This window comes from Tinamus guttatus, unplaced genomic scaffold, assembly GCF_059628265.1.
Source record: "Tinamus guttatus ecotype Peru unplaced genomic scaffold, ASM5962826v1 Tinamus_guttatus_pri_ptg000010l, whole genome shotgun sequence".
In the NCBI taxonomy this organism is placed as follows: Eukaryota; Metazoa; Chordata; class Aves; order Tinamiformes; family Tinamidae; genus Tinamus; species Tinamus guttatus.
In genome coordinates, this window is record NW_028288544.1 from 1,353,376 (window position 1) to 1,375,843 (window position 22,468).

General features: G+C 37.9%; 1 protein-coding gene across 1 annotated transcript in view; it reads right to left on the reverse strand.

Moving 5' to 3' along the window:
* The window catches only part of REV3L (REV3 like, DNA directed polymerase zeta catalytic subunit), a 109,874-nt gene that overhangs the window by 21,915 nt on the left and 65,491 nt on the right, over positions 1–22,468 (reverse strand). The window contains exons 13-19 of the mRNA XM_088522484.1: positions 16,755–20,946; positions 15,378–16,357; positions 14,724–14,806; positions 13,711–13,836; positions 12,377–12,569; positions 9,790–9,901; positions 508–623 (exon numbers count right to left, since the gene is read on the reverse strand). Coding sequence (XP_088378610.1) covers positions 508–623; positions 9,790–9,901; positions 12,377–12,569; positions 13,711–13,836; positions 14,724–14,806; positions 15,378–16,357; positions 16,755–20,946 — 5,802 coding nt within the window. The remainder of the gene's footprint in view (positions 1–507; positions 624–9,789; positions 9,902–12,376; positions 12,570–13,710; positions 13,837–14,723; positions 14,807–15,377; positions 16,358–16,754; positions 20,947–22,468) is intronic.

A 22,468-nucleotide genomic window follows, 5' to 3' on the forward strand; every position in this document is an offset into this window, starting at 1 on the left:
AGAAACTGTCTATCATGAGTATAGTAGGTACCTTGAATAACATATCTGCATATGACTGAAGCCAAAAAGATGGAAGAAAAGGCTATGTAGCAGGAGAACCTCCAGAAAGTCAAAACCTTCTGTTTTAGAACACCAAAAATACAAAATGCATAGGAAACAGGATAAATAGCACTGGGGAGCAGTTTCAGCAGCTCTACTCAAGCTTTCTCCTTTGTGAAGTTGGCATGCAAGATGAAGGCCTCGGAGAAAGACACACAGAGCTACTCAAAATGAATCTAGATTCATGGATACAGGACATACCCAGAAGTGGAATACATAAGGAATTCCAAATTTCAGAAAACAGTGAAAACCAGTACCACACTGGATTTTTTTGTAGTTATGCCTGTAACAATGTAACAATAAAAGCAGATTTCCATACCAAAAATTACCCTGCATTTATTTTAATTTACTTGCAGATTTCAACTCATTTCTGTTGGAAGTGAACTGAAGCCCTATGCAGTAACTTACCTGGCACACGAGAAATCATCTGGCATAAATCAACATTCAGCGCAGCAGCCCTCTGTAAGAGATAACCCCAAGAATGCATCTGGACTTCATAGCCTAGCAAAATGTCTGGGTCATATCTGGAGAGGGAAAAAAAGGAAAATGAGCTTCACATTATATAAGAGAACATTTTTCATGATCAGAGCATAAAACGGGATTTCATTCTAGTCATGGTGATTTTAACCAGAGAGAGAAAGAAAAAAAAAAAAAAAAAAAAAAAAAGCCCACAGTGGTTTTCTCTGAAAGCAGCATCTGGTCCTGGAAACAATATTTAAAGCACAGACAATCCTCCTACAAACACACAGGATTTTCTATAATGTACGACTGAAATATTCTTTAAAAAGAGTATTTTCACTGGAAAAGCAATCTTTTTTTATATATTGATATTTTTGTCTTTTGAAATAAAGAACACTACCTGGATCTAATCAGCATTTAGATATGCTACATAGATCGTAATTACAACCTCACTACTGACACAAGACAGGTTTGCATTAAAATATAGTCCAGTAACCTCAAACTTTGCTTTAGTATTTTTGCTTGTAAATAGAAAAGTTCACCTATGAGGAAAGTGTTTCCTTGCTTTTACTGTTTCTGCCTGAGCAATAGCCCCATGAGAAAAGATGCAATTTGCTACTAAGATAATTGAATGTTTTGCAAGCTCCAGTGCCATGCATACTGAAATGCAGTTTGTAACAAACACAGGACACTTCTGGTCCTAACGGTAACTCTTCATGTTGAGAAAGTTAAAATTCACAGTTGAGTAATCTGTCAAAAGTGACACAGGGAGAAAGCAACCACAATCACCAGTTCTATTTAAATCCCTCCATTTTTAAGATAAACAACTTCTTTCTGTAAGATGAACAAGAAAAACTCATTTTATGCTGTACTCTCATGCCAGGTGGAAAATTTAGTTGGCTCAAGTATCAGATACAGAAAAGGCTGAGTTTTCTGACACAATCACTAAGCTTCCAACTCGGGCCTCAGAGGACCAGACAGAAGGACAAGGTGACTTTGAAGTCAAGGCTCAAGTAGGAGCTAGCTCAGAGGAGCCTGAATCACCCATGCTTCAAGTAGGCAATATTAAAACCAGAAGCCTGGGAAGCAGGTCACTTGGAGGATAAGAGGGTAAAAATTTTCTTGGGCTGTGCAGACAGGGCTTGGCCAAAGCAACATTGTATTTCTATTATTTGTACACCGCAAAAGCAAGGTCCCTTTACTGGAAAGAGTATCTGCATCCTGCAGCGCAGCAGCAACTGTATAACCAAAGGGCAGCCCTCAGGAGGCAGAAGACAACAGCCTGAGGGTCCTGGCCACAGACCACCTCCAATCCTGCAACAAGGCTTGTAGACCTTCAGTTTTGGGAAGGCAAGACAAAGGCAAGATTGCTGTACCTTTCCCATCCTTGAACAGATCAAAACATGCCACCATTTGTTGACTGAGATATAAGAACATACCCTATCACCAACATATGATGCTTCAGCCCATTTCATTTAATGGGAAAGTGTTTTCCTTGCTTGTGTGTCCCTGACAAAAGTATATGACAACCTCCTTTGAAGTGGCAACTACTCTTAAGAATATTTTTAAAAGAGGTTCTCTGCAATTCTGCCATGGACATTATTTTTTTGTTAAAAATAAGACAAAAAGTATCATCTGACATTTTATTCATCAGGACTCTGTCTTTATTACAGTTTGGGATTTTGCACCAGGTAGAAAAAGATACAAAATCCCCATTACCACCTGTTTCCACTTGTGAAGGGTTGGATTTAAAACATTTTTTTAGCTAAAGACCATCAAGTAATTTCTAAATTTATAGCATTACAGATTTGTTACAAGACTAGACCTTTGAATTTGGGGGCTATTTTGCTATTTGCTGTTCACATCAAACGAACGGTTCTTTGCTTCTGGACACAGCAAACTGATCAGGGGTGAAGGAAACAGCATTACACATTTCTGAACTCTCCTCTACCCATAATAAGCAGTACAAAAGCAGCTACTTGGAACTTCTTAAGAGCAAATGAATAAAGCCAGCCTGCTACTCCTTCCAGCAGCAGAACCACAATGTCAAAAAGAGTTATCACCACTTGCTTCTCCGGAGAATACAAAATGACTGCCGATTAAGGCTCAAAAATTATGAACAGTCTCCATCTAAGCTTTGAAATAAAAAGGAATTATGTAATGGTTTAAATAGTCATAAAATAAACTTGAAAAATTAACACTTTTTCACATTAATTCTTGCAACTAGACTATTTTGGTACGAGCATATTGCAAAATGTTACTGATTATTCAAAAGGCATTAAAGAAGCAGTTATTTATATTCATATTTGAAAACGGGTTTCATATTGTCCAAAATGAAAAATGTTTGTAAATTTTATGCAGAGCAAGAAGACATTATGCAGACGGCTTCCATGACAGATGTGTACTTGAATGAGAAACTTGTGAATAACTGCTTACATGGTATAGAAAACTGCTCATTATGCTACGGGTGGCTTGCTCTTTTAAGTCACTACCAAATAGACCCCATCATACTGTTGGAAGCAGCAAGTTGCCAGAAGTACATTAGCAATTACCATCTGTGGTTTTGGTTGCTTCTTTTTTTCTTGCAGAAGAGGAGCATTACTGATCTCACTTCCTGCTTAACCAAATTTTAGTGGTCTACTGTATTATTCTTGCAAATATTTCTGCTTTGAAAACAAAGTTTCATCACTTCTCGAGATAATCTCAAGTTAATCTTTTTGTTTATTTTTAAGCTAATGGATAAGAATGACCTCTATATCGTCTATGCATTCTCATGTAATTTTAAGTCTTCTTCTCTGGTCTGCTTCAGACGGGAAGAAGTTCTGTAAGTCTAGACATGAAAACACTTTTAGTTTTTATGATGCTTTCAGATGCACAACTTTTTGTGAGAATTAACAGTTGAGCTTAATTACATATTTTAACTCTTATGTAAAACTACATTTGGCTTTAAAGCTTATAACTCAGAAAATGGACTGTGCTAGTTCTGAATCCTGTTTTTACAGGTCATAGGGCTGCCTATAATGGCAAGTTATTGAATCATACATCATCACGTTACAGTGCACTACTTGCTCTGCTTTTCCTTCCCAACTAGACACTGCATGCACCGTAACAGAAGGGTTTCATTTCAAGTAATTTCCATATGTTTTAGCCTCTTCTGCAGAAGGAGGTATTATTCTTTGTTTGACATAAATGGAGATCAGGGTTACTACTTGGACATAGAAAATGAAATGTAGATGCCTAAATTTCAGTCCAACAACTTTCAGAGTAGACGGTAAACACGGATAGTCAGACTGCAGTGCACTATCCATAACTTCTCTGTAAACACAGTTCCTTAGTTTCTGGGATTCAGTTTTCCATTTTGGAAATTTGGATCCAAGTGGTATCCTTCTGAAGGCACAAATCCTTATTCATCATAAAGACACCACCACCAACTGAGCTGCTCAGATATTGCAGTAAGTTACATGCATATGTGTTTTGACATGTGTATGTATTTTGTGTATCTATATGCATTCAAAATGTTTGCATGCATGTAGAATTAAAAACAAATTATATTATGTATGAGTAAAACATCTTTCTATCAAATATCTGCAATAACCAGGCCCCAAACTCAGTACTCAGGCCTGTTAATCCTGTTGCATGAGGTAGACCTATTAGGTCTCTTACACACAGTATGAGGCACAACTGTTTCCTGCTTCTCATTTCCTTGCACACCAACTTTGTCTTGATTTATGCAGCAGAAGTGTCCTCTCCCTCCAGCACGACCCCATGTACCAGGCTGCACAAGCCAGCCAGCAGGTCATCTCTTATGGTATATTTTTTGCTATTAGAGAAAATGAGATGTCTGGAGCAAAAAGACGACATAAGAACAGATAGGCCGAAGATTTAACTGGTGTAGGGAGAGTTCAGCCTAAGTCTCTTTCTCCCTTCTCTTCCATCAGGTGGTGGGAAGAACTCATTGCATATGGTACCACAAAGATGACAGGCTGTGAGCTAATGAGATGACAAGTTTTATATTCTTTATCCTCGCTTTTTCTAACTTTGTAATGAAGTATACTATCTGACTGGTCTTCATCATCAAGCTATTTACTAAAATAAATAGTGATGAGACCAGCTTTTTTATCTGCAAGAAACTAGTACAGCGTAACGCGGATATTCAGAAGCTCCTGGCGAGGAGTAAGAGGACAGGATAAGAGGTGTGCCTGCCAGCACAGGCTGCTCTTTTGTTGAAAGGATGGGCACTGATACTGCTTTGCATGCTGTTGCCTGTCTCTCTGCAAAGATCAAGAGCAGCATTTATACTGGCAGGATTTAAAGACGATAGCATTAAAAGACGACAGCATTAACATTCAACTCATACATGCTGCAGAGAGAAGAAATCCGATTATTTTCCTTTCTAGCTAAGTTGTATGTGCTGTTACACCATCTCCTCCTCTTTCTTGTTTGATTAGAAAGATTTCACTTTGTGAATGGACACTAAAGCTCACAACAAAGCCTTCCCTTCTATTATGTGTCTGCTCTTCCTGATTGTTATTTCTCTTCCAGCTAAAATTAAGAGAAATGGAGGGGAAAAAATAGGCTAAACCTATGATACAGATAAAAGCAGTAACTGTGTATGGTAGCAGAACACTTGGTGACTCAAGTGCATATCTGAAATCTCTGAAAACATTTTTGCCAGTTTTCTCTGAACCAAAGAAATACATGAAGTTGATACAAGACATTAAGTAGAGATTTCTACAGAAAAACTCCTCAGTAGATGATTCTAGCCTGAGAAAAGAAGGTTAGATTAAGACATTTCTATTTTAGATTGGAAATGTTTCTAGAGCATTTACAGAGGAACAAATACAACACACTGTATCTAATATAACAATTCAGTTAGCATCATGCTTTAAAAGAAAACCTTTACACAACATATTTAAATGTTAAGTATTTAAAAAGTTTATTTACAAATGATTTATCTCCAAAACTTTTAAGAAAAATCTTATTATAATATCTTTATATTGTGGTGTTATACTACTACCAGAAACTTTTTCCATGGGGACAAAGAACAGTGGGTGGCTGGTGAGTCTTCCGCAGTGGTGAATCTACTAGCCTTTTGCAAGTCTATTCTGTTTCCTAAACCTCTGCAGGTCACAGAGATGGGGAACTGTGAATCCCACATGAATTTCCCAAATCTCCTCTGATGCTTACAGGATCAGCTTTTTGCTGATGTCTGGTGGTATTTGCACTTACTGAAGAGGGGGAGAATTTGCCCTAAAACTGATGAAGAGGCCCAGACATTTAATTTCTCTTTCATGGGAATTCACTGCTCCATCAAGCTTGGGTAACTCTAGTTTTCCTGCTGCTTTTGAATCTCCAAGGCAAATGCTCTTCTGTAGCTGCTTTCCCTTCCCTCCTTCCCCAGAAGCCAGCTTTTCTGTGTTCAGTACTGACTGGCTGGTGGAGCTATGTGAATGTGTTTTTCCGTTATTCTGCCTTTATGTTCAGACAGAAAGGTAGTTCTGTTTTATTTTGTTTTCAGGTAGAGAGATTCTTCCAGCTTTTCTCCAGCTGACTGACTTCTCCTGGTAAAGAAAAGGTCTGTTCAGGGACCTAAACAGACTTCTGGCAGCAGAAAATAATCCTTCAGGGCAGCTCCATATCAAGAAAAACTGACTCTCCTCTGTGGCAACTCTGAAGAGTTTACGGTTTCTGTACTTGGCTCTCTGCTTGCAGTTCATCCTCACTGGCTGATGGTAAGGACGTTTTTTTTTCCAGCTGATTTACATGAGTTTTGAACTCAAGTCCTATTTCCCATTTATGGCCAAGTGGACAGCTCAGCAAAGAAGGGAAAATTGGACTTGTGTAGTGAAGCATCATCTCAAACTCCAAGACAGCTGTTCATATAGTACAGAAAACCTGAATAATTGTGTTTTTCTTTGTTCCAAGTCCAGGCTTCGGTTCCTCAGAATTCAGCTCTTTCCTATATCCTCCAAACTCACCTCAGGAGGGAATTCCAAAATGCCTTTAAACTGCAGTGCTTTCTTTTAGCTGCTTCTACACATTTTGGTACCCACGTTTATGAATGCTCCCATTTCACAGGTGAAATCACTCTAACAATCTCCTAGAAACAGAGGTGCTTATGGCCCTTACTATTTGCTCAAAACTAATAATTTTCAACATAAAGGAAATCATAGATCATGAACTAAAACATCAAGGTTTTCTGTTGTTCTACAGACCTCAAGATGACTTATTTTCATTTGCCACTTGCCTCAGGATTCAAGTAATTTTTAACAATGTCTATTAATTTCAAGAAGAACTTTACTACTTAATGGACATCTAGGAAACCATTTTGATCTCATCGTGGTAATTTATTAACACTGTCTGGACAACTTCACAGTGCAAGTATAACTGAATCCAACTTCAGCTCATCACTTCCACGGAACTTTCTGGAGCAACAGTATTTCAGGTAAGAGTAGCTCACCAAGAAGGAAAAGAGTAACCAACTCCACTATGAAAACTCTCTAAGATGGAAAAGAGTAACCAACTCCACTATGAAAACTCAGATTTGAAAAGCTCTTTTCATTGATACAAGACTAGTGGTACAGCCCATGAATAAAACACTAGAAAGCATTAAAGTCTATTGATTTAGGCACTGATTGCTCTTCTCTGCTTCAACATCTACATTCCTCAGTATCAAACAGTATATATGATTGTTTGTGTGGATACCCTGGATCATTTGTTCAAAGGCAAACCACTTGCAGATTTCTGACTGAAAAGAGATGGTCGAGCTAAGAATCTCATATCAACCTAAAAGCAATGCATTTCCCAAGAAACATCTTTTCCTCTTCTCACCTGCGCCCTGGGAACAAAGGGCAAGACTTCTCTAACACACTCCTCCAAAATTCACAACTATTGACAGAATTGACAGAAACAGGCATTTCTTGTTTTTTTACAGTCAGAACAGAATGAAAGCAAAAGCCTAGACAGATAAATGAAAGGTTGGAACTTCAAACAACTAATGTATTCTGTAATGCCAGTAAAAACTAGGCCAGGTGCTAAGAGAATGACTAGGAATCAAAACTGATAACAACGTATCTTCAACTGGACCCCATGAAACAGTATCCCACAGCTGACAGACTGTGTACCAAGACTTGGTCAGTGTACCAAGTTGAAGAAGTCTGTTCCCGCTGCTGACAAACGAGATTGAATATTCTGTCATTCACCTTGCAAGGCATCTGCAATCCCACTCTTCTACCCTTCCCAAAGGGCGGAGGCCAAAAACACTGACCAAAAGCAAGCTGTGGTCATGCTGAACATGCTGCATGGTCCCATGAACCCATTATCCTTCCAACATGATGGAGGATAATGATATCAACATACAGGACACTAATATAGTCTGCTACTGAAAAAGTGGCTTTTGAGTATTGTTGCATGGACCTGAGTAATAACACTTCTTAAAGGCCTGATTCTTTTCCTTCTCTAATCTGGCAGACCTGCTTTTAAGTGGATCTACCAGAACAATTAGAGTACCTAGTTTACGCTAGAAATCATAGTAACAGCCACACCTGTTAACCCTGACAACCCAATGCTAGAAACAACAACAGAAGTTTATTCTAGAAGGAACTCCTGATGCTGAAAGCTTTCACTGAAGTTCCTTGTTTACTCTGGGAAATATGAAGCACAGGAAACACAAAACAGCTTTCATTTAATCCAGAAAAAAATATTCTTCTCTTTGCCCTATATAAAATACAATGGAAAAAAAGCTGCAAACTCCAGATGTGGTCCCAGTTTTAAAAACATATTTGTAGAGAGTTCACCTGAAGACTGATCCCTTAAGTGATATTGCACAGTTGGGAGAAAGAAGTAGACTAGGAAAAATTGCAAGTAGCAGCAATTCCTCTCCCCGTAAGCAGATCAAATCTGTTATCTTCTAGGAATAAAAGTTGCCTAACTGAATCTTTGAAGATAATGTTGGGTCCAAAAGGCACAATAGCACATCGCTGAAAGAGAAGATCTCTTACGAGGAGACTTGTGAGGCAGTAGCCCAGTGGTTGGCACTTTCCATCTTGAAGTACTACAAAAACGGCAAGCCTTTTTTCATCCAGTAATGCCTTCAGATGTAAATTTCTGGTGTTCTTCAGTGACAAACACACACACTAATTGTTGAATGCTTTTCCTCGCACACTCTCTACATACAGTCTGTTTTGTTCATTTGTTTGTTTTTTAAAAAAGTTTCTTCCCAACTGCTGGAAGATTCTTAATTGGCAGCTTTTATTGACAGGAATTTTCCTAAGTTTGATGGAGCACTAGATTTCCACGAAAGAGAAAAACAAAATTAGTTTCCTTACCTGAATTTTGTCTTCTCTGAACAGGGATCTGCTGCTCTTTCAGGACCCCCCTGTGTTGGTTGCATTCAGCAACTCTTTTTGTATTCTGGCTTCATGAGGTTGGTCAATGTCTTTCTCATCAGAAGTTTTCTGGTTGGAGAGAGAAAGAATTGCGAATGTACTCTGCCTAGTACACACTCTTTTTTTTTTTCCTGAGCCTGTATTCCAGGAGGGTGATTCATAGTTTAAATCTGGTTATGTTTCCGTGCAATTTTATGGCTTCACACATCTGTCAGTAGGCCCTGGAGAGATGTCTGTGGTTTCACACACTCACCAGCAAAAAAGGCTACCAAACAGGTCTCCCAACCTTGGTGAAGATGGGGAAAACCAGTTTTCCAATTTGATGGAGCAGAGGGGGGTTCCATTCAGAGAAGACAAAACTAAGAAAAAGAACTAATTTTCATCTACTCTTTACTCTGTCCATACAAGCTTCAGTATGAAGTATTTTTTTTTCTGTGTTTTCTTGCAAAGTACCTAAAAAAACTTCTTCCCATTTGGAGGGGGTTCTAAAACTCTCAGCACTGTTAATATCTCCCATACGGAGGGTCTCATTAAAAGATGTCTAATGAATTCTAGGATTAACATAAAAGTTTATATGTTAAAGAAGATTACTTGTTTGGGTGATTAGTTTCAAGACTGTAATTCAGCTGCTTAAGAGAATCTGTATGTACTTGCTGTCAGAGAAAAGGAAAAGCAGAAAATATTTTTATTTAAGAGATCACCATGCATGTCCACTCTAGAAATAAGCCTTTGAGGAAAACAACAACAATAACAGAACAATATTTGAGAGAATGGCAAGGGTTGAAGGAACTAAATCTGCTGTACCAAGCCTGAAAAATAAAAGCAGAACGTACAGATATGCTACCTTTTTACAATATTCACTACTTCCTGGAAAAGAGTTCTTTCATCAGTAGCGTAAGTGACTTCTAGTCCTGTAACTCCAGATCTTGTGAGCAAGGGGGCTTGGTCTCTGCTCCCTGGAAAATAAGTAAAACAAATCATTAAATTTTAGAAGGAATTCTGTTATTTCAGTCAACACCATTGCTTTAGAATAAAATAATCATATGAAAAAATCATATAGAGTACATCCTATTTTTATCTTTAACATTAGTTAACACAATTAATCTCTTGGAATTTTTTTGCTGGGCAGAGGAATTACTTCCTTTCACTTTGTAAAACTATACCACAGTGGTGATCTTGCAGAAATTCCCATTGATCAAAAAAAATGTTACCATTTTATGTGTTAAAGAGTCCAGTCATGAGAGAATTAATTTTGAGGAAGAAATATTAAAGGACTATATTATATCTCATACAATGTTTTGAGGCAAAATATGTATTTTAATCTCTAGCTTAAATAGTGTTTTGCAAAATAACATAGAATTGTTTTTTTTTTTTTACAGCACACTTATTAAAAATATAGCTAAGCTACTATTAGAAAGGGAATATTAACCCAGCTAAATATAAAGACTTATTTAGACAGGAAGCTTAATGCACAGCTTTTAGCACACTAAGAACTCTGCACACTTAGTGTGCAGTAAGACTGCCTACACTGATAGTGTATAATAGCTAAATTCACATGCATTCAGGAACTGAGCCTTTCTGTATAAAGAAACCCTTTAGCCGAAGTGCAACACAAATACCTTGCCTATAATTTTCTTTATACAACAGATTGTAATATCTCTGATTAAGGCAATAATTTGTGGTTCTTAAAAGACAATCAACTTTCTTAAGTTCTTCACAATTAACATTCTCAAGATCTTCATACTTTAAAAAAGTGTCCTTTTAGAAAAAGATGTTAAAATGATTACCACATCTTACAAAGCAATAATAATACAAAAAGGGAAAAAGGTGTATCGCAATGCCAAGTCACTCCACACGGAACTCAACAAGTTCTAACCAAGAAAATATTAACAGCATATATCAATTAAAGCAAGAAATGTCACAACAGCATGTAAATAAACAATAAAATGCTAACAGAACCAGATTAGAACTTTATTTTTTTCTTCAATAGAGGTCACTGGACCTCTTTACAGAAAGCTTTCTTGATAGTTTATCAGTGGCACACACCTAAGGAGCCACAGCATTCTATACTGTAACAAATCTTACTTAGTAAGATAATGGAGGTACTTTTGCTTAAAAAAAAAAAAAAAAAAAAAAAAAAAAAAAAAAAAAAAAAAAAAAAAAGAAGAAGAAGATAGTAACAAGCATATACCAGAATAAATTTTATTGAGAATAATAGGGACTTAGCCTAACATCATAAAATATCTGCAATACTTTGAAAAAGAAACTGATAAAAGAAGGAGCTGTTGCCTTGATGCTAGATTTATTTTTGGTAGGTTTTTGTCCGTGTTTTTTAATTTTAGACAGTATTTTGTGGTTTAGTATGCATTTGCAACATCAAAGAAACCTTAAAAGACACACAACTTTTTTTTTTTTTTTTTTTTTTTTACTAGCCTAAACCAGTGGTACTCAACCTTTAACAGCTGGAGAGCCACTTCTTTGTTAAATGGAGTTGTAGAGCACCATAAAAAAATCAAGTATCAACAGTGTGATTTTTTTTTTTCCTCCATCATGACACTTCAATGTGTGATGATGCTGCCTCATCATCACATATTGATACATCACGACATGACACATTAGCATCCCCTCTCCCAGCAGCATTCTGTCTTCAACCCCTTCTGGCTGCTAGGAAGAAGGAGTAGGGAGGAGGGGTGGAAGGGCAAAAGGGCGAGTTTTTCCCCATTCTGCCCCACAGCTGCTGGGTTGGAGGTGATCTCTACTCTTACCTGTGGGGGGATCCCAGCAGCTCCTTTTCTTTCCCCCTATGGGAGGGGGAACTTCAGCGACTCCCACACTGCTGGTCCATTTGCTCAGTGCTCCCCGCGCTGCCTGATAGAGTGGAGCGCCGATCAGATGCCTACATTGCGAGAGCCGCCTGTAGGGCCACGAAGAGCCACATCCGGCTCTAGAGCCACAGGTTGAGTATCACTGGTCTAAACAAAGCCAAAAAGGTACAATAGAATAAGGGCCCCTGTTTAGATCCTGAAAGGATCAGATAAAACCACAAAAATAACCCTTAAGTAAAATATAAAACATACTGTCTTGCTTTAACATTCTCTACTTGTAGCTATCCAGCAACTTGACCAGGAAACTAAGACAGGTTTTCCTCTTTATGCTCTTAGAACACTGCAGGAGCTTGTCCACAAATACGCAAAAATAGATATTTTCCACATGTGTGTAATACTTGTGGTTTGCAGCTCATGCAATGGTTCTCAGGGAGATAAATCAGGAAAACTCTGTTTAATATGGCCATTCATCCAACAGTCAACAAGACAAAATTAAATGAGCTAAATAGTAATACAAACACTCGATTATATTTTGCTTGCTACTGTTCGATTATTATGAAATAAGCATTTTTGTAAAGTACATTAAGAAAAAAAAGAAATAGGAACCTTGGCTTGAGAGCGTCCAGTTTCTATCAATCACTATAGCACCAGTGATTTCTTTTTTGTCCGTATTTGGCAGTGCTGTGTCTGATGAGATGCAATAGAATAAAGCACAGATAGGATCAAACTCTGGGTCTGGCTCCAAATCTCGTCTGGTTCGAGCATGTAACTCCATACTGATGAGGGTAAGGTGTTGGACCTACCAATAAATAAATACCATAAATTAGCATGTTTTGGAGCTTCCTTTATACACATTTCAGAAGCGATTATTAATGCAAACAAACTCATTGAAGACAAGGGTCATCATATATGGTCGTCTTATAGTACAACTAACAAGTTACACCTGAAAAATTAACAGAAGGGATTAAACATGCTTTTTCCCCCTGCCACAAAAAGCACTTTCTTGCACCAAAAGATTAATCACTAAATGCTTTTTATACTCAGCTATTAAAATTGAGTATTGTCTCCAAGTACTATCTCCTTCTATTGAAAACAGAAAATACAAATAAACAGAAATACTAAGTTTTAGCAAATATTAAATTCTTACAGCATGTTCTAATAGCTTTGCGTACTGTGCTGAAAACAATTTCTACAGTGATAAAGAATGAAGTACCACTGTCAGTCTTTTTATTTTCCTTTTCTTCCCTCCCCCAAAGCATGGAAACACGCATGAAGAACCAAGTTACTTACAAGAAGATAACGAGGAAACTTTTCTCTCTACCGCCACAAATGAGCTTCCACATTACTGACATACATTTTACAGGATACCATGTGTAAGCAGGCCAGGAGCTAACCCCATGCCACGGATGCAATGCACATGGGAGCTGCTAGCCACTCTGCCTGCGGCCAAACATAACAGCACTGCATTCACACTGCATCCCCTCCTCCAGCACAGATATGTATTTCTTCTCAAATCAACTGCTGATCCACACGAAAGACGAAAAAATCCTCTTTCGGATCCCTACCATTCTGTTAAATGTGGTAGGAAGTAGCCAGAAGATTCAGAAGGCAACGTGTAGAGATACAGGCTGATGCAATGATGCCAGAATCCTCATTTCTTAAGGAGATGATCCTAAAAAGTTATGATCAACTAGGTTTCTCACCGTAATATATTTATACAAAAGTTATTTCTTCCTTCTGACTTCAACCTTTACCTTCACTCTATGTATTTTTGTAAAATGAGGTTGTCCAACTCACTAACTTGTGGTCACCAACTCATTTAAGCCAGGGAAGGACTGAGTAGGAAAGATTTTTTTAATTCTACAGTTACAAAACAGGTCAGATAAATTATCGTATAATAACATCTAACACTTATACAATAACACATAAGGGTAAGTTACCTCATGTAACGATTTTGCTTCTTGCAGGTTTTGCACGCTGACTTTAAAACCGTAAGTGTTATTTAAAGATGGTCCTTCAATTTGAGAGGATTCTTTCTTTGGAGCATTGAGGGCAGCAAACTGATTCTATTGAAGAAGAATACACACAGTAAAATATCCAAAAAATCAACAGGTTGCTAAATTCATATGTAATAATGTAAAAATTAAGTACAAATTTATCATCAAAAATGTATGCTACCATTACAAAAAGAAAGCTTTGTTGTGTCGTTTTAAAACAGGAAGACAACAGTTGTATCATTCTGCCTTGCAGAAAAAAATTTCATGAAACCTCAAGGTAAAGCAAGAGGCATTTTGAAATACTGATATTCATTTTTTTAATAAATTCACATTGGCTTTCTTAGAAGCCTGAGGACAGAGGAACCACTAAGTCTCCATTCCCTCTTGAGCAATGATTCCACAAAACAGCCTGTTTCAGACAGCACTTTTAAAAGGTACTTAATTAAGAGTATTGTAAGTACTAGCTGAACAGGGTGATCCAAGAATCTTTTTTGTTAAGAAAAAAAACAAGCAACTCAACCAACCAACCAACCCTCTCCCGAAGCCTACAGGTCAGATCAGTGATGCACCTAGAACAGTCTTCAGTAATAGGAGCAGAAACGCTATTTAAGAAAGTCACACAAATGTGCTATTTTTTGTGATCCATTCCCTTTGTGCTTTGTCATTATCACATCGCTGGCTATTCATTTTCCAGCAAATGCTTGAACAAGGTCTGAAAAGTAATACATATATCTATATGTATACATATACAGTTATGCACACATAAATACATACATATGTGCATATATAAAAAATATCACAGAAGAAAACTACCCATCTTTTAGATCTCTAAAATTGAAGTTCCAAAATAAGTACGTGTTCAAGGTACACAGTTAACCCAACAGAAAATTATTTATAAATAGAATGGAAACAAGTAATTTAACAAAAACGTATTTGTACACCGATTTTTTCTTTACCTTCATTTGTGTGGTTAGAAGCACTCTTCGAAGACCATCAGCATTATTTCCTCTCTTGTGACTCAACTTTTGTATTTTTGGTTCTGTAAAGACACGGTAGCGCAAAGCTACTTAGCTCCCCTAATATTGTCTAGGCATTAAACAATAATCTGGAAACAGTCAGAGCTTTTAGTTAACATTGTAACTGCAAACTGCTCTCTGCCCAATTCAAAGCACAACTATGATATTTAAACATGCTGTTTAGATACATTTTGGAATGTATAGGCCAGTAAAGATAAAAACCTCACATGATTACTTCGAGCACTGCAATACTATTTAGACTCTACATGTTTGTAAAAAAATTAAATTAGCCAACACAGTTAAAAATATATATATATTTTAAATTATGTTTTTAACCAACATGTCAGAATTCAGACACTACATGCCATCAGAAACACAAGCATGTTCTGCTTCTAAAGTTAAGTTTCATACTTAGTTACTTTAACAACAATTTGCAGGTCTTTTCCTTACCAAAACAACTTCTAAGCAAGCTTTTATGTGGATGTCTGCATATTCTCATTATGTCAAAAGAAACATAACATCCCTCCTTATCATTTTCAGGAATCAAGTTCAGGAAAACTTTCTGTGTATCATTAAGCTTATTAAGGCACCTACCTGTTGATAAAGGAGTAAACCCAAGTTCTACAGGTACTTCATCTTTATTTTTATTCTGCACGATGGGTGTACTATGCAGGCAAATGGATTCGGATTTTCCATGATCTTCACCAACTGCAAACGGAGAGGTGTCAAAGGGTGTCCTGATGTTCTCGTGGGTTGAAGGAGAGTTCTTTGCACTTCCAACGGGTGCTACATTGTTTTCTTCCACAGAAGACAAAATAACATCCTGACTTTTCCAGTCAGCTTCTTCTAAACTGGACTGCTTAGGATCTGGAGACGCGACTTGTTGCCAAGGAGGAAGCACTGGTGAATCTGGTGAACTGTAACTGACATAATAATCCTCCTCCTCTTCCTCCTTATCATGTTCTAGTGCTGAAGTAGTAAGTGTCTTGCTTTCAGACGGAGTTTTATTGGGTTCTGGGTCACTTCTATTACTTACAGAAGTTCCTACAGTGCTTATAGGTTTATCAGAGGTTTCCTTGGTTTGTGTCGTAGGAACTACCACTGAAGCAGAAGAATCTTTTGTAGGCACAGAAGGTTTTTCATCTTCCAGACTAGATATACATAAATTTTTAGCGGCTTTTACTACTTCTGTAGACTGCTCTTCAGACAACACTGTAGAGCTTAAATGCTCAGCTGCCTTTTCCAGCTCAGCAGGAGGATTCTTCGGCAGTTTCTTGAAATGCTCATACTCTTCTTTGGCATGAAGCCACATCTGAACCTGCTGTTGGCTTGGAGCACACTTGCATGGCATTATGACTATTTTTTTGTCTTCACTGGTTTTATGGCTATTAGTTTCTCTTTTGCTAGCAGTAGAGTGTCCGTAACGGGGAGGAGACAATGGCCTAGGATTTTCTGTCATTGCCGAAAACGCTGTCTTCCAGAGTCGCAGACCTTCTAATGAGAAGTCTCCCTCAAACTCTAGCAGGTCATGTGGAAGTCTAGTTTCTACTGTGAGAAGCCGTCCTCCAATCTCCCTGAAAAGAAAATAGTTTAAATAATTGCTTTGCTCCAAAGCGCATTGCAGGCAGTCCTCAAGATGATATAAGGAGTCCTGGTGACTAGCTTGCTCACAATGTAATTCATGGGGCCTCATTGGGTTTTTTTTTGTTTCTTTTTTAAATAAAGCAAGAAAGCAGACTCCCAGTTACCACAATAGTATCAATCAATTAAAATAAATGTAAAAGAAAACGGATAGTTGCATGAAAGTACAGTAATTCTGGACTTCAAGTCTGTGAGTATGAGATGGAATCTCTCATGCATATGTGCTACCTTATAGCAATAAATTGCTTAAAGAAATGAATTAAATTTAATATAATATAATCACAAGCATATGTAGGCAGAAATGCCTTTAATATATACTAATATATATACCTTGGCTTTTCTGGAGCATCGGAAGGATTGCTGCAAAATGGTTCCTGATAAACTGTTTCTGCAAGATCATGATCCAGCAAAGTTGCCATGATTTCTTCACGACTGGGCGGGGACATGAGAGGCTTAAGGATGTGAGCAGTACGAGGTGTAAAACTTCCATTCTTTGACTGTGAGGGAGAGCTGGTTGATCTTGGTGAACTATCTGGAGTTGGAGTTAATGCTTCATTATTTCTTGAAACATATAATTCTAAATCCTCAGAAACTGCATCTATAAGTTCACCATCAGGAGAAGACAATATGGATGTAGAAGAGGTATTAACTGAATCAAGTGGTTGACAGGCTTCAAAAGTGGTTTCTTTTCTAATGTGGCTTTGAATCCAGTCTGAATTAGTTGGTTGAGGAAGACTGAGAAATCTCTCCTTACTTACTGTATTTCTATTTAATTTGAATTTTTCATTTAAACAGACCTCTGCCTCTTGCATACAAGAAGCATCTACAGAGTTTGATCTGGAAGTTGAAGGATGAACATTTTTCCTCCACTGGCTATGACAGTGGTTCTCACCGTTATCCAGTGAGTTTTTCTCAAAAAGCTCAGGGCTCAGAGAACCAGACCTCATCCACTTACTTGAAGCATGCTGCTTTTCTTCTTCAGATTTTTGGTCACTGTGACACAGAAACTCATTTTCTGTTGTTTGCCCAGAACCAGGATCTTGAACAGCATCACTCAAGAACTTCTGGGGCAAATTTTGATCTGCTGGGACAAACTGACTTGCAGAATAAAAACTGCAAAATCCAGTTTGCCCGATAGTATTAATATCAAAGTTGTAATTGTGGTCTGGAGACAAGCTATCTTCGAGTGAGTAACAGCTTTCAAAACCAGGGTCTGAAAAAAAAACGGGGCTGTCATCAGACACAGCATGATCAACATGACTACTTGTCTGCTGACTTAAAGACTCCTTTTTGGAAAGTCTGGGTGTTTTTTCTTTAGGTTTTGTACTCCGAGGAGCACGAGCTTTCCTTGGTGATGTGACTGTCCGTGATCTTTTGATTGCTTTATTCTGTTCGAGAGGACAAGGTGTACTCTTACTCAGTGGCATTTTAACCGACACTGGTTCCTGTGAGGCATTTGCATTCTGAGCTTTCTGTTGCCTTTTCTGGAGCAGCTCCTTCAGAACAGCGAGGCCAGACTGGCCTTCACTGAAGGCTGATGGGGTCACTATAGTCCTGTTTTTATATTGGGAGATGGGCTTTGGTTGCATGGTTGTTTCTGACAGAGGCCTTTGTTTTACTGTTTCAGGTTTAAAATGTGACATATCCAAAACAAAACCTCTCTGTTTCTGGTCCCAACCTAACTGTTTCACTGGACTCTTCAAAGAGGTTACAAAACAGTTCTTAGGCAACTGAAGTGGCCCTGGGCTTTCCTCAGATGACTTAAGAATAGAAGAATAAGGATCAGAATGCTTGGATGCCTCTGGTAAACACAAAATCTGCTGTTGATTACTGTCTTTACAATGCAAATAGTTAGTGGCGTGCAATTGATCCATCTTTGTCGTGTCCAAAGAGTCACGAGTTTCATTTAATTTTCCAACTGCTGGTAAAAATTTGTTTTGCAAATTTTTAATCTCATCCACTTTTGCAGAGGTCTTATCTTTAGACATACGTACATTCTGTGTTACCTGAGTTGTGTGGCTTGATGGGTCAAATATATTTTGAATGAGAGCAGAATCCTTCATTCTAAATAAAGCACTTTGAGTCCTAGGCCTTTGAGAGCTCATTTTTGTTACTTCCCTTCCAGATGCTACAGGAGTAGACAGGAGAGATGAAAGAGGATCTTCTCGTGGAATGGATAAGCACTGTGTATCCACAGCCTTATCAATTTCCATTAACGAATGAAAACAGCCTGATGAATTGCCTTGGGTATCGGGAGCTGGAGGGAGCTGTGCTGATGGCAGATACCCTGTTGAATAGCCAGGAGGAGGAACATCTTTCCGATTATGAAGATGCTGTGGAGTGCCAGAGTTATAAGGAATCTCAGGCAGGTCTTGATGTTTGAGCACAAACTTAACCTCTGCAGTAGAGCGAGTAGTTCCTGTTTCATCTTTAAATATCATACGCTTTCTTGACACTTTTTCAGATGTTTTTTGTCTTTGTTTTGTTCTGGGTTTCTTCTTTCCATCATCTGGTGTTTTGTCAGCCTGATTCATCTTTTTCTTCTTCTTGGTAGACACAGTGGGGCTAGCAAATTTCTTTTTACATTTCTTAACCTGAGCTTTTGCACGACTATTTTTTCCAACACTAGAATTAACAGTCTTGCTGTTGTACATATTAGGGCCCTTACTAAGTAAAGCTTCTCTATCCAGGTTGGTCAAAATCTCTTCAGCTTTTGGATCAGTGGGGGACCAGCAGCGAGGTGGAGATGCATTTACCGGGCTTGTGCTTCTCTCGGAAAGAAAACCTAATTTAGACATAACATCACTATAGTTATAGTCACAGTCTTCAGCTTCAGCATTATAGGATGGAGAGGGAGGAGAAAGAATTGTATGAGTCCTTTTCCTAAAGGATAAAGTTCGTTTAATATTTTTATTACCTGTTTTTTGTGGTTTTCCAGCTTTTTTCTTGGCTGACTTATGCTTTGCTTTCCTTTTGTGACTTTTCTTTGGTGTTAGTGGATAAATAGGATATTTGGTTGCAGGAGAGTCAGGAACTTTTGGCCAAAAGTCCTTTAAAGGTGCAAGCTTTTTATATAAGTTCATCTTTTCCTCTGTGAGTACTACTCTTTCCTCACTAGAATCTACTTTCCCTAGTTTAACAAGCATATTTTTTCTCCCTCTAAATCTATTGATGATAATATATTTAATAATAACAGGTGGCAATTTTTTAGATAACTTTCTACGTTTTCGAGACTTCTGAGACCCATCCAAACTTTCAATACTTTCTATGGGCTGAGGTAGATTAATTTTTGAGTTGTGTGCTACAAAGCTTGATTCACTGTCTTCAGTCTCGTAAGTTACCTTCCGCTTAGTTCGTAGCGTGTATTTATTCCCACATAACCCAAATGACTGCTCAGCTTCAAGGGAGCCATCTCCAAACTGGCAGTCAGTACAATTAGCAGTACTTGTAGGCATTTTGTTTTCAAAAGCCTCAAGAGGAACTTGAACTAAGTCACTAGGTAAAACACCATCCTTATCAGGAATGTTACTACAAGCATTACCTTGTGTATAGCAGCTTTCCTTCATTGATGCAACGTCATTTACACCCGCAGGCTCCTGATGATTTGTAAAATTGAGTTTCTTTTTATTCAGCTTCAACCTGGACTGTTTGTTGCCTTGCTGTAATTTGTATGTCACGGGAGCTAATTTTTGAGGTCGACTGAGACAATTAGAAAGAACAACACTAGGAAAGAACATATAATGTGCTGCTTGTTGGCTGAGGCTTGGTTTTTCTGCCTTATGCTCCTGAAACTCTTCATATCTAATTTTAAGTTTATTAAGGCCACCTTCATCAGTGTTATTTTCAAGTGAATGTACCATAGTTCGACTGCCTCCTGAACAAGACACCAATTCACAGTTTTCTGTAACTGTTGCTGGATAAAAACTATTTATACTTGCACTGCTGGACTTTTCATTTACTTCAGAGGATCTTTTTCCTTTGGAGTGGCTCAGATCAGAAAAGTTAAATGAGTTTTTACTCAACATGCTGTCACCAATGTGGCGGCCCATATGCATAAAAGAGGCATCCTTTTCAACCTTTCTGATGCTAGTGTACTTCCTACTAGGTATCTGTCTGCTCACTGATGAAATATCATCTTCATACTCAAAAATATTATTTTCACATGAAGGAACCGGAAGAATATCTTTCTTGTTACTTTCTTTATGTGAATTTTCTGCATGGGTACTATTGCTGAATGACGTTGGGTACTTGGCTGTGTAAGTGCTTTCCTTTGTAAGAGAATGGACTGAAAGCTCAGGTCTTGCTTCTGTGTTTGGTGGCGAAAGCTCTTCTACTAAGTCTTCATTGTTCAACAGGTGGTTAGAAAGGGCACTTGTGTGTTTACACTGAAAAGTAATTTTAGCAGAAGATGGGGGTTCTAGCGTAGCAGCATCTTTGTGAAAGATTGAGGTCTTTACAGACATTTTGCTTGTTGCAATGACAGAGGAGTGAGTTCGAGAACTTTCATTATTCAAGGGATTGTCTGAAATGGAAGACAAACAATTTTACTTTAGTTTTCCTTCAAAAACTAATCTAAGTCATTAACCCTTCTAAAGACATTATCATGAAAGCCATCCCACACAAAAAAGAAACAAACCTCTCCTATATTACATTCCATTTATAATCACAACAAGTATATGAGTAGCCTTATCAAAATCACATCACTAGTATATTAATCTCACAGTCATTCAGTCAGTTACTCCTAAAGAGTAGACTTGCACATATTTGCTGAAGATTTCATGCCGGCTTTCTGAAAGAAATATAAACAGACTTTTTTTTATATATATATAAAAAAAAGCTATTAATCTGTATGCATACTCACTGGCTCTGAAAAACAAGCAACTTGTTCAGATGACTCCATCTCTCTGTGTTGAAAAAGGCATTGCACGTAACACAAAGTATGATCTTAAAACAACTACTGTGCATAAGGTAGTTTGCTACACTTTTAAAGCATAGCAAAATACCATCCATTCTGGTGTTTATGTGAGAAGCTACCACCATTTAATTACCCTAGCATAAATTCATACTCAGGTGTTGATATTCCCACACAGATATGCTGTGGTTTGCTGCCCGGTACAGACTCATCACATGATACACAGGATGCTTTTTTCTTTTTTACTGGTATTTTCCTCAAATTTACTTGAGGGGAAAGTTGTGCACACAGGTGATGGTTCACAAATTTACAACTGCTCTTCAGTAACTGTGTGCTTGTCCATAACCACAATAAACCCCAAGTAATTTGAAGGGGTTTTTTATTCTGCAGAGATCCAGTCACCACAATTTCTTGGAATACAGTAGCTTGCTCATGTGTCCACACCTTTGGCTGAAATGCTGAAGGAGGAGAGAAGCTACAAAACGAGATGTGCGATTTGGAACCATGTGCTGCACTTTGTTGTACTAGACGTGGTGTCTTTGGGGCTTTTCTTCTAACCTAATCCGATTTTGGGATTCACCTTAGATCCATGCTGCCTTCATCTTAGCAGATTTATTATTCCGTAGAGATAAAAATAAAGGGTTTTCTAACCATACTTCTTAACGCAAACGTGAGGTCCCTGAGCTGTGAAACACAACTGGGAGATATGGTTGTCCACACAACCAGTGTCCACACAAAGGAGGAGGATTAACTGAAGAGCAAGAAAATGGGAGTTCAATTAAACAACAAGAAACACGTGGAAAACACCTGACTATTCAGACAGGAAACCTAGAAAAGTAGTTATACTAAGTAGGACAGATGTTATGGATACAGAGATTTGTGTGTGGATGAGTGTCTATGATTCTATGAGCACTTCGGATTTAGATCAATCAGACTGATATCTACTACTTTGGAATTTACAGTACTTACAACCACAAAGCTTCAAGGAGTGCATGTTATTTCAGGTCTGATTTCAGGTCTAATCTTACTTTAAGCTGACATTATTTTTGTCTTGCATGTGAATATTTCAAACACTTAAAATATTTCAAAATATAAACAATACAGTTTCACTAGCCAAAAGCACCCAAGACAC